This window comes from Agelaius tricolor, unplaced genomic scaffold (assembly GCF_023055355.1).
Source record: "Agelaius tricolor isolate 1412-34295 unplaced genomic scaffold, bAgeTri1.0.p SCAF_1, whole genome shotgun sequence".
In the NCBI taxonomy this organism is placed as follows: domain Eukaryota; kingdom Metazoa; phylum Chordata; class Aves; order Passeriformes; family Icteridae; genus Agelaius; species Agelaius tricolor.
The window spans coordinates 103,323,586-103,335,728 of record NW_027269261.1 but is presented as its reverse complement, the minus strand read 5'-3'; the positions used below and the strand labels follow the sequence as shown (position 1 = coordinate 103,335,728).

Here is a 12,143-nt window from a genome sequence, read left to right as displayed (position 1 = left end):
TTTTAAAAGTTCTGTTTTCATATTGTTAAAAATTCAATTCTGGAATATTCCGCCCCTTATATCTCTAGGATCTATAAGTTAAAGGGGTGGTTATTAAATGTGGTCACAAGCCTCTTAGTGGACAAAAAGCTAATGGAATGGTAGCATGATATGAATGCCTGAACCTGCTGCCTGTGTTATGCTGTGCAGGAGAATAATTGGCTTTCAGTCATGTAAACTAGTTACAGACACTCAGATCCTTTGAACTCTAATAAGAAATGAAATGCACACTTACTTTAAATGGTGAATGACTAAGCATATAAATGTCTTGATCAAGTCATCAGAAAAAAAAAAACAAAAACAAAACAACAAAAAAAAAAAAACCAAACAACCAAACCCCAAACTGAAAAGTAATCTTCTGTTTACATTTTGTTATTTCTGTCTGAAATCTTTATTTTACTCTCTGCATCTTTGCCGTGTAATGTTCCCTGCTGAGAAGGACAGACTGGAAACACAGTAGGGAACTTTACCTTTTAAGTTGCTCTTTGCTTTGCAGAGGACTACATGTTGGCAGTTCTGGTGTATTTGTCCAGTGTTTTGTTTGGTATAAGAGGAACATGACAATTTAAGAAAGGCAGGAAACTATTATTTGGTAATTTTAGCTACATTTCTATTGCAAGTAAAAGTGGACAGAAGTTTTAATGCATTTCTTAAGGTACCTGTATACAAATCTGTTCAGCTTTTGTGTGCTTCAGTCAGAAAATTCTGAAACAACCTTGGATGAAGGTATAAAAGGATAATTTTGAGTTGAATTTGCCACATGCCTGTTGAATTCACAGGTCATGTTTATCTAAAGTGCTTCTCTAAAATTCTTTTTGTTATCTTTTCTAAAGAGCATATGTAACAGCTCCTGTGGCAAAATCAAGCTGTGGCACATTTTGCAAGCAGAACTAGATTTTTTTCTAATGCAAACTTATGCCCCTTTGTCAAAATCAAAGCTTTGCATGCTAATTAGCTCTGCCAAATAATTTAGCTTCCATCCAATGGGGTATTTTTTAGCACAACAAACTCTAAATGTTATGGCTATTTTAAGCATATTTTTCTTAAAAAACTTAGTATATTGATAGAGTAATAGACAGTCCGAATTTCCTACTGTTGTGATCATTGTTAATTTACGTAATTCATCAGCTTTTATCTGTTGTTGTCTTAATTATTGCTGCATTTATTTTTTTTCTCTGTTGCATGAAATTAATCAGACTAATATGACTCATGTTGCTTTAGCAACATTATGGGTCCAGTCCAAAGGCTATTAAAGTCAAAGGTACTCCTCATTGACTTAGTGAGCTTTGGATAAAGTTCATTGTTTTCATGCTCTTTCCATCTCTGCAGTACCAGACAACTGAAATAACTGTTCCAAATACCAGTGTCTTTTGATACTTTGCATTTCTGTTCTGAGAAAATATCCAAGCAAATATGAATGTAACCAAAGTAAATTCTCTCCCTCTGAATACAGAATGACTATTTAACTAGATTTAATATTTTGATACCCAGTACAAAGTTTCACCCTCTGTCCCTTTCCTTTGCATACAGGTGATGGCTTTAGAAGGTCATACTGTCTGTTAGGGTTGGAAGAAAAAAAGAAAAGAGTTATTTAGTCTGGTTAAAAATACTTCTGCTTTATGAGAAGGTTCTGGAGGACTTTTGTTTTGCATGTTGACAGTGTTTGTAAGTTTGCCTGTAACCCTGGTGTTGAAACTGAGTCTTAATCTGTGTTCAGTTTTAGTGTTGTTGGATCCCCACTTCTCTCTTCCTCATTCCTAAAAGTTCTCATAGTTTATACATTCTTAAGTTGTCTGTCTAGGTTGCAGTGCTCTGCTTGCAAGTCTAATGGTTGATGTGTTTCATGTGTGTTTCTGCCTTGGGAACTGTGGCAGTAGCTGTAAGAAGTATTTCTAAACATCAGCATTGTAACACAACACATTTTTTAATTTTATGGGTTCACAGTGAACAAACCAAAGCAAGAAGTTCTCCTATATTTCCTATTGTCTACCTTTTGTCTTTTCCTTGAGAGTTTTAATAAGTTGATTTCAACCTACTTGTGTCTTTCTGTGAAACTGGGAAAAGCAATTGAGAAGTTTGTGCTGTCTGCTCTCCTCCTCTTTCTTAATGTTCTTACCAGAGTCATCTTTTAAGCAAATGTTCATGCTTCGTTCTTTCCTCAGGATCAGGGATTTCTGGTGGGTTACAGATTCTTTGGATTTCTGAAATCAGGGAAGAATAAATTTTGCTCCAAAAGAACTAGTTCAGATACTGTAAATACTTCAGTGGCCTTACAGCAGATCTCTAGAGTTTTTCCTTTTGTTTAGGGCTATTGCAGGCACCCAGATATTTCACACCATTATTGGACTTTTCTTTGGTGAAAAACAGATGCTTCTTGTATTTATGTGGCCCTCTGTTTTAAAATATTGTACTGCCAGCTGTTGAGGTACATATAGTATACACTTGAACTTCTAAAAATGCCACAAAATCATTAACAGCATCATCTGAAGAAAAAGAAATTGTGAGCATATCTTGCTTCAGCCAACATAACAGAGTGGGCAGTTTAGGTGTTTACAGAAATGTGTACCTTGTGTGGCAGAAACAAAAAACAACAGGATAGAAGTCCCTGCAAATCTAAATCTTAATTTGTTTTGTTCTGCTTTAGCTTGTGGCCGTGGGTTCTACAAATCCTCCTCACAAGATCTGCAGTGCTCCCGCTGCCCTACTCACAGCTTCTCTGACAAGGAAGGATCTTCCAGATGCGACTGTGAAGATAGCTATTATAGAGCACCTTCTGATCCACCATATGTCGCATGCACAAGTGAGTGACTCATGAATTTAATAGTAAAGGACGTTGCTTAACCAACCAGGTGCAGCCACTTGCAGCGAGTAGTTTTGTCTGGCTTTTCCTGGGTTTGAAAAGTACATTTGCAATGGTAAAAGAAACTGAAAGGCAGAAAAAGGGTTGACAGTGAATACAGAATCAGCATAAATATAATTTTCAAGTTTGCTTGGTACAGCTTTGGAAAACATTGCATGTTGCATAAGTGCATAACTCACCATAATAGATATAATACAGGTCTGGTTCTCCCTAAATTGTTGCAGACAATATGCGTTATGTGATATAATACCAAAATTAGTAATGTGAAAAATGAAAAGTAGCCTCTGTGGAGCTGCACTTTGATTGAACTGTAATTGGATCTGACTTAAACTTCTAACTGCAAATAGATTGGCTGACACAGATTGGTGGTTCAAGTAGTGGAAGCCTCTTAAATTCAAAATATCACTAAATATCTCTGTAAATCATATCAGAGCTGATAACAAAAGACTAGATGCAGCTTGTGCAGCATGTTTAGAAGAGATGAGCAAGCCCCATATGTGGAAAACCTGTAAAAGAGAACTTTTAAGGTATATTAACTATTCCTTTTAATTATGCAGAAGAGAAACAGCTAAAAATCAGTTGCAGTAAATATACTGACAGTTGTTGTTCTGATGTCTTAATGGAAAATAAATAAAGCTCTTACCAAATGAGTTCAAGAACGCTTTTATGCAGCCTGTACTAAAAATAATGAAATGTTTATGTGAAGAAAAATGCTTCAAGTGTTTTCTATCTCAGTAATTAAAATGCTACCTGTGTGTCCCACTGTGGTTTTGTGTAATTACCCTGGACTTCTTTGTGTATTATGTAGGACCTCCATCTGCACCACAGAACCTAATTTTCAATATCAACCAGACTACCGTGAGTTTGGAGTGGAGTCCTCCCGCTGACAACGGGGGAAGAAGTGATGTGACCTACCGCATTTTGTGCAAGAGGTGCAGCTGGGAGCAGGGCGAGTGCGTTCCCTGTGGGAGTAACATTGGATATATGCCCCAGCAAACTGGATTAGTAGATAACTATGTCACTGTCATGGACCTGCTAGCTCACGCTAACTACACGTTTGAAGTTGAAGCTGTGAATGGGGTTTCTGACTTGAGCCGTTCCCAGAGGCTTTTTGCAGCTGTCAGTATTACCACCGGCCAAGCAGGTAAGTTTTCATCACTTATGAATCTCAGCACTGTGAGACTGAGAGAAATTTGGAACATGCAAACTATAGATGCAGTAAATCAGGAGCATGTTTAGTGTGCTTTGGCTCATTAATCTTTTCGTCCTGCCAGCTATTTAATTTGAGCTTATACTATTTCAGGATAACCTGTCCTGTTTCTTGGCCTCAGGATTGCTTTCAGAAAGCATTCACAGAAGACTTAAAGAAGACATGCAGCTTTGTGATTAAACAGAGCTTCTAAACCTAGGAATTTTTTCTTTTATTTTTTTCTCACTTCATTATGGTTAATTCCCTAGTAATTGAAGATAAAAAAAAATGTATGTGAGAGATCTATGCAGATTTCCTTTTTGAATTTTTAAAACATGTATGGTACTCCTGGGTCACTGGAAGATGATTTGGATTTCTGATGGTGTTTTCAGTGTTCATGTTTGCCCTCAGGACAATATTTCTGATTTATCTTATATTTCCAGATATTTGATTATGAGATGCAATGAGAATGTGATGATTATTCTTTGTTTCTTCTATTTATCATAATCTGACAGGTGAAATGTCAGGGGAAATAAAATCAAACCAGCATATCACCCCAGGGAAAAAAAGGGCTTTAGTTGTCTGCAGCTGAACAAGAAAAAAAAAAAAAAAAAAGAATTTTCAGATTTAGGTTTCTGAACTGGCCAGTTGCTTTTTGATAAAATTACAGACAATAGTATGCTGTGTTCCTAAAGAGAGGATAGTAAAGCTAACTTTTTGTAATTTTAACAATCTTAAACAAAATATTGTTTTCAAGATCTGGCTTTCAAAGAAATATTAAATAGTATTTTTACTATTACTTTTAATAGTAAAAGAAAATATAAAGTGAATAACTAATGTGATTCTTCCTGTAAGAACAGCTGACTAATATTTTAAAGGATATTTCATACTTATGTCTTGGAGGAAATTTCAATGACTGTGAATCATGGATTTGTTTTTTTTAGTGCAGTAGAAATGATCCCCTAAAGTAATGTGTTCAATGGAGAACAAACTCACCAAACAGGGTAAACAAACAATAAAAACTCTAATTATTTTGTACTTTAAAGATAATAATCTCAAAAAAAAAAAAAAAGGGACAAGAGATTTAGTTCAAAACCTTCCTTCCTTCCCCCCAAATTTAGGATAGTTGATATGTTTGTTGAAGTTTGGCTGGAGTGTTTAATCTCCCTGTAGTGCTTTTATGGATTCCAAGAGCACATTTTACATTATTTTGGAGCCATCTCTGTGGCTGAAAGGATTGGTCTCTGTGTTCATTCAGTTCTTGAAGTTTATGATGAGATTTTCAGCACAGAAAACTTACTCTGAGACTATTTTTGTACCACAGATGATATTATTTTGGCACCATGATTTTTCATCTTCAAAATAATTCTCCAAACATGCACAGGTGGACAGTGTTCTGCTCTCTGTAGATGACTGTACAGAACTATCACATGAAGAAGGGGATTTGGACTTTTTCCTATTTAGCTGAATCAAATTGGCTTTACTTTATGTGCTTTGATGGTTCAGTGGCACACAGGGTAAAGGAAGAACCAGTGGAATTTAGTGGCTAGTACCACATCTCAAGAAGATGAAAAAGCCTTTATCAAAAGTTTGTTGTATTTTCTCCAAGACAGCTCATTATTGTTCATCATTTTGTGTTGTCATAGTCAAGGATTTAAAGGCTTTTATTAGGCCAGAAGCTATAATATGATTATCCTGTTCTGTCTTAAACGTAACACAAGCCATGTGATTTTATGAAATGATCCTCAAATCAAGCCCAGAGGTGTTAGTGAAACTAGAGCTTGCATATATATTTGAGGCAGCATCTAGACTTTACTAAAGATGTAATCAAAAATCTTCAACATCCTAGGCAAGCTTTGTAAGACCATGAAGCAGGAGATCTGACTCTCTTCCTTCCCTACTCTCTGGTTTCCTGTGGGATTACACACAGACCAGCATTTCCCAGGATTCGACACTGTTTAGAGAAAGGGTATGACTGAAGCTTTGCCTGTTTAGCACTTCTGAATATAAAGATTTAGAGGCTTCCAATTTGGCATCTAAAATGAATATAGGTGGGGGACAGATTTTGGAAGAAAAAAATGGCTTTAAGCTTTTTTTGTTGCAGTTTTCTCTGTAAAATGAAGGTAACCTTCATTTTTCCTTACTAAGCTTTTCAAGATTTTCTGATTAGAAGTGCCACATAAATGCAGCTTTTTTTTTTTTTTTTCACAGAATCACAAAATTTGTGTTAAAGAAAATACAGACATTCAGAACAAATGCATTTAGCAAAAGACCTTTTCTACATTATTTTTGCAACAGCATGTTTTGGATCCTAATACTGATTTCTTTGGTTTCTCAAGGAGGAAAATATTTTAGGTGGAACAGATTGATGACTATAATTGAACAGAAAGAGACTGGTTGCTCAAAGGAAACTGTTATGCTTCTGTGTTTCTCTTTTATTTTACTATAGAGAGAAAGAAAATGTTGGATTTATTTATAGCCAAGTAAACTAGGATTCATGCAGCTTTCATTTGTTCCTGTGTGACTGTTCTGTACTTCTGGAAAAACTGACTTTTTTCTGTGCCCATATTGCTTTTTATGTGTGTAAATGTGTCTAACTAAACCTTCTTCACATGTTATTATGCTAACACAATAGGTGGCTATATATAATTACTGGGTTCACCAGTTGCACAGAGGATTGCAATGAGATTTTCCCTTTGTAGTTTTGGTTTAATTGAATTGCTCCTTTGTGTCCATAGTCCCAAAATTCAAATCATTGTGTAATGATAACAGGAAATTATTGATAAAAGAATGGGGTTATAGAATACATTCAGCGTTTCTTCGCCCACATATAACAAGCTTCTGATGAGACAAAGAGAGCATGCCACATAAAAGAGCCAGGTGGTGATAAAAACCTATTTATATTTGTGGAAATAATACAATAAAATGACTGCAAGTGGTTAGGTATCATTTCACATCACTTAAATATATATTTATATATATACACGTATGACACATTGCTGTTCATTCCTTGTTTTAGAAAGACTTTGTGACTAGGCTATCAATTGTCATGTGGTTTATTTTTATGCTTCAGCCAAGAACCATGAGGCTTTTGGTTTTGCTTTGTTTTCTTTTTTTTTAACAAGATTAAGTACACAAAGTCCCCCAGGAGTAAACCATCTTTGTTTCATATCTTGCCTATCCTGCATCATATAAAGAATACAGGATGTCATCCCAGTACTGCAAGCTGATCTATGAGAACGCCTGCATCCTTGTAGAATTCAGATTTGAATGTGGCTAAGCTCTAGTTACAATTAACAAACAAAGAGCTGCACCTGGCAAGCAGCTGACAAGCCCTACCTTTGCAAGAATGGGTTTTAACAAAGATAAAATTGACCACTTCCCTGATAAAATATTCCCCTTTCAGTTGTACTGGTAGTTCCTTTGGATCCATCAAATTCCTTACCAAATTTTACATTTTTTCCATACAACACCCAGAAGGTGAATGGAAATTGGGTAAGTTTCACTGCAGATGAATATTCATTGTATTTTGGCATTCATGCATTTTCACTTTACAAAATATGCTTCAATGACAATTTTATAGCTTTTCTGTTGACATTTTTGCAAAGGTAGTGTGTTTTTAAAACTGTCTTTCTGCATCCTTTCCCCTCGGATGTTTCTGAATTAACAATGGCCTCATGTCTGGAAAAGTTATATACACCCAACCTACCCTGGCCTTGATAAAACTTAAGTTATTTTGAATGAATACCAAAATTTATCAGGGTTTGAGAAAATTCAAGTATGTGTCCTGAGCCAGTTTAAATTGTCTTTATAGTAATTGAAAAGAAAAAATCACATCCAAGGGGACCCTCATCATGCCTCAATACCGTAACTAAGTAAGACAAACAGAAGTTAAAATGTAATGCCAATAACTGTCCCGAAATGTACTCATGGCTCTTGGGCAGGGCGCACTTGCTAATGCTTGCTGCTTCTTCACAGCAGGAGAAAGGTGCCCCACAGCACTCTTAGGTCATGCTGTGCCTTCAGATGCACTCAATGCTGACAACCTCAAGTGGTTAAAAAACCCTGATCCAGTTCCATAATCAAGGCTTACTCTTGAAAAACATTGGTTTTTAGTAACAATTTCCTTTGTATATGTTGATTTGCTGCTATTCCATTTTTACATCTTAGAGTTCAGTTTTAAGACCTTTTCCTACAAAAGAAGCAGATTCCAAATTTCACAGTTAAAGTTTAAAAAAAAAGGAAGCTGAATTTGTCAAATTGGCATTAACCCAGCAACTTGAACTGAAAAAAATATTGCATGCTATAAAATCATGACTATTATCAGCAGCACCGTTGATTTACATGACAAGAAGAAATGGCTGAATGCATAAATGCAAATATATGGGATGGGTTCTGCCTTTCTTAGGTAATTCTGAAGTCTCTCTAAGTAAGAGAGACACTTCACATTCTGTCATGTTACATTCTCCTTTCATTCTTGCTGCTTATAATTTTTCTTTTCTTTGTTTCATTACTCTTTTTCCCAGCTCTCAATTAACCCTACTCATTTTTTAAAGTCTCTTCTTTCATAGCCTCTGCACTACTGACCATCTATTTGTTTCCTGTTCCTGTCAGTCTCACTTAAGCCTGACTTTTCTTCAGCAATGAACTGTCCCCCAGCAGAGGCAGCAATCAAGAAGCTTGGTGCCTGCAGCTTTCCCAGTCACTATGACCTCAGTGTTCTAGTCCTATTCTCACTTCCCGCCTTTCACCAGGCCGTTTTGGTTCCTTCCCACAGTGCCATCAAGTTGTTTTAATCTACCTTCATCTACATCTTCCATCCAATGTTCACTTCTGGTGCTTCATGACAGCTTATTACAAATAGTTTCAGAGTTCAACTTAGCATTTCTTCAATGTTTTCCCATTTCAGTGGACTTAATTTAGCTATAGGTTCCCTTGGCTATTTCCTGATAATGATTTTACTTTTCGAGCTATGCTTCATCTCCTAACGTCCAGCTGTTTTCACACATTAATATGGCTACATCATCAGTATATATTTTTAAAAGCAATTCCTCATGTAAAAAGAATTCCGATTATAAAAAGTAGTGTTTTCTTTTTACCAAAAGTGTTTCACTTGTTGAGCTGTGGGAATTATTTTACAAAAAAGTCACTTTTCGAATGTAATATTCACTAAGTGCTTTCATTGAACTGAGGTTTTTAGAAACATATATGTGATTATGACTGCATTTGGGTTACCTTTTTGCTTATTTTTTTAATGGGAGCTGTATGGATGTCTGTGCTTATTCTTAATAATATTTAAGATACATTTTAATATTTTAAAATTTTTTCCTAGACCAGTAGGCAGAAAGCATAGCAGTGTAAATGTTCTGCATTTCATGGTCATCAACTATAAAGGGAAAAAAAGAGTAGAAATTAGTTGCATATGATAGTTATTATTCTTTTACTTTTTTAGATGTCTTTCCAGTACATTAAAAGAATGGATGAGGCTATTTCTGTGGAGCTAAGGCTGCCTATTGATCTGCAATCACATTACCCTGAACTAATATCACAGATTTTTTTTACAGGAGGCGATAACTGAGTTTATACCTGAATTAAACTGATGGATAAAAACTTGATAAGAATCCAGTCTCTGTATAGCAAATACCATCAGATCAAGGAAAGCAGTTTGTTCATTCACTGATTATATCAGGTCATATTTAATATTGTGACATCCACAAGGTTATAGAGATACTACAGAATTGCAAGTTTGGAGCATTATTACTAGATTATTAAAAGTTAGATTTTTCTTCAGGAGTTTCACAAAGAAGGAAACATCTGTCTAGTATATAATATGGTATGGCACATATATTTGGGAGTTTTGAAAATACCTTATATACATACACAGAACATGTATATTCACAAAAAATTTGCAATGACAAGCAGTGCATTTTATAAGAAAATGAATTGATATTAATTTTTTTTTCTACTATTTAGTTCTAATTTGTTCCAATATTTTTTACTGAAAGATAAGAGAGATAAAAAAGCAAGCAGATCCTAGCTGTGTTGCTTAGGGTCTGATCCTGCACCACTGAAGTCAATGGAAGCTTTGTCATTGACTTCAATAGGAGCAGGATTTGAACCTTATGCTCTATCAGAACACACAGGAACAAAAGCAATGGGCTCTCTGTCATCCTGAAAGGAAACTTTAACTTCATATCACATTTTGAGTCTGACTATGTCAGGTTTTTCCATGTCAGTTTGTGACTGAATGTAATTGGAATTTTTTGTATAGCATACTAAAAATATGTTGTTGTTGTTTTGGTTTTTTGGGATTTTTTTTTTCTGTTTTTTTTAAATGGATATCAGAACTCTTGCCTGTCCAGCTCTATCATAAAAGCTTTTTTGAAAGAGATGTAATAATTTTTGCTAAGAAACTAATTTTTTTTCTATAAGGTTTACATGAATTTTACAGTAGTTAGAAGTGAAAAGAGTGGGAAGCTACACTGTAGTGTAACTACACAAAGATAAAGTAAAGCTTCAGCTTCACAGAACAGAGCTCCAAATTAGAAATGGTCTGATTAAGCTATGTATGTTGAATGTTTGGTGGCAACCTGCTCAGAGAAGCATGACAGCCGCAGGGCTATTGACTTTCCTGTGCACTGAGCTATTGAAAAAGCAGGTTATGTCACCATGGTCTAATGTACACTACTCAAGAATAATTTCACCAGCTGCACAATAAAAAACTATGTACTTGAGGAAGAAAATGAGCAACATAAAGTACAATTTCGCTGTGGAAAGGAGGGATTACTTTATTGATGTCGCACAAAGGACTAGAAGCCCCTTTTTTATTTTAAAAACATGGACCAGCTATCTCCTCAATATTTATGAGTTCAACCAATTGTGTTCATAAAAGCAGTGATGAAAAATTAACCCTGATCTGAAAAAGCAAGTATTAATATCACAGTCTATGACCAATCTTTGAAAGGTTTTTAAGATTAAAGAGCTCTACTTGTGACACCTGCTGGGTGAATTTTTAAACCCTCCAAAATCCCTTCTTCTTTCCCTTCATCCATAGTTAGTTTTTTTTCTCATGTCAACAAATTCTTTTTAACAGTGTAGACACTCTTTGCACTTTTTTATACTTTTTGGGAACTTTAATACATAGTTCTGTGACAACCCAGCTAGTGTCAAAGACTTCCAGGATAGCTGCACTACAAAGACAAGAAATCGCTTGATATATTTATACTTGGTGATACACATTCTAGAGCAGCTAATTAACTTATGTGTGAAGAATGTGCAACTTCACAGACCTTTGATTTTCACAACAGAACAACATCCCCAGATCTTCCTTTTACTGCTTCTTGAGAGCAGTAGTATGGTAACTGGATTAAGATATAAATAAGTGCAGGACATTATCAGTAGGAACTCTGAACTCAGTGTTGTTTATTTGTTTCAGACCTTTTGAAGAATTAAAGTGCCATTGTCATTAAAACAAACAAAACCTTTTAAGTGCTCAGATGCTTTTTCAATGAGAAATGAACATCACTGTTGAAAGGCACTATTGCAAGTGTATAAGTGCTACCAAATGTGAAATCCTAATTAAGGTTGAATGTAGTGAATTGAAAAATTCTTAGACTGTAACATCTCTATATAGTGAAGCATTTGATGACAGCATGGCATGGAGCCAAACTACTGTAATGACTCCTGTGGAAATCTTCAGAAGAGAGAAGGTAGCTTGTATAGGGAGAGCTAAAGAAGTTTCTTCATTAAGCTTAAATGATGCCATGTAGAATTGTCCAGAAATTTAAAACAGTGTATTTCCAGTTTCCTTTTTTTCATGTGTATTCTCTTTAGAAATATAGTCAGAGACTGTTCTGCTTCTCTTTTGGAGCACATAATATTTTATTCAGTTATGTATTTTATATTTGTTGCATGTGCCAATAAGCCTTCTTTTTTTAGAAGGAAAACCAGATTTGGCTAAATGGGCCCTCAGTGGAAAAATACAAGTCTTCCTCTTCTGGCTCATGGCCTTCTGGCAGTTTAGGGAGTATTAATGGCCGAAGAATAAATGGTTCA

At 35.3% G+C, this 12,143-nt stretch overlaps 1 protein-coding gene across 5 annotated transcripts in view; it reads left to right on the top strand.

Annotated features, from left to right (window-relative positions):
- Positions 1-12,143, top strand: part of EPHA7 (EPH receptor A7) — a 166,018-nt gene that overhangs the window by 52,096 nt on the left and 101,779 nt on the right. For all 5 annotated transcript variants that reach the window (XM_071445946.1, XM_071445936.1, XM_071445945.1 and 2 more), the window contains exons 4-5: positions 2,684-2,839; positions 3,708-4,043. In XM_071445946.1, coding sequence (XP_071302047.1) covers positions 2,684-2,839; positions 3,708-4,043 — 492 coding nt within the window. The remainder of the gene's footprint in view (positions 1-2,683; positions 2,840-3,707; positions 4,044-12,143) is intronic.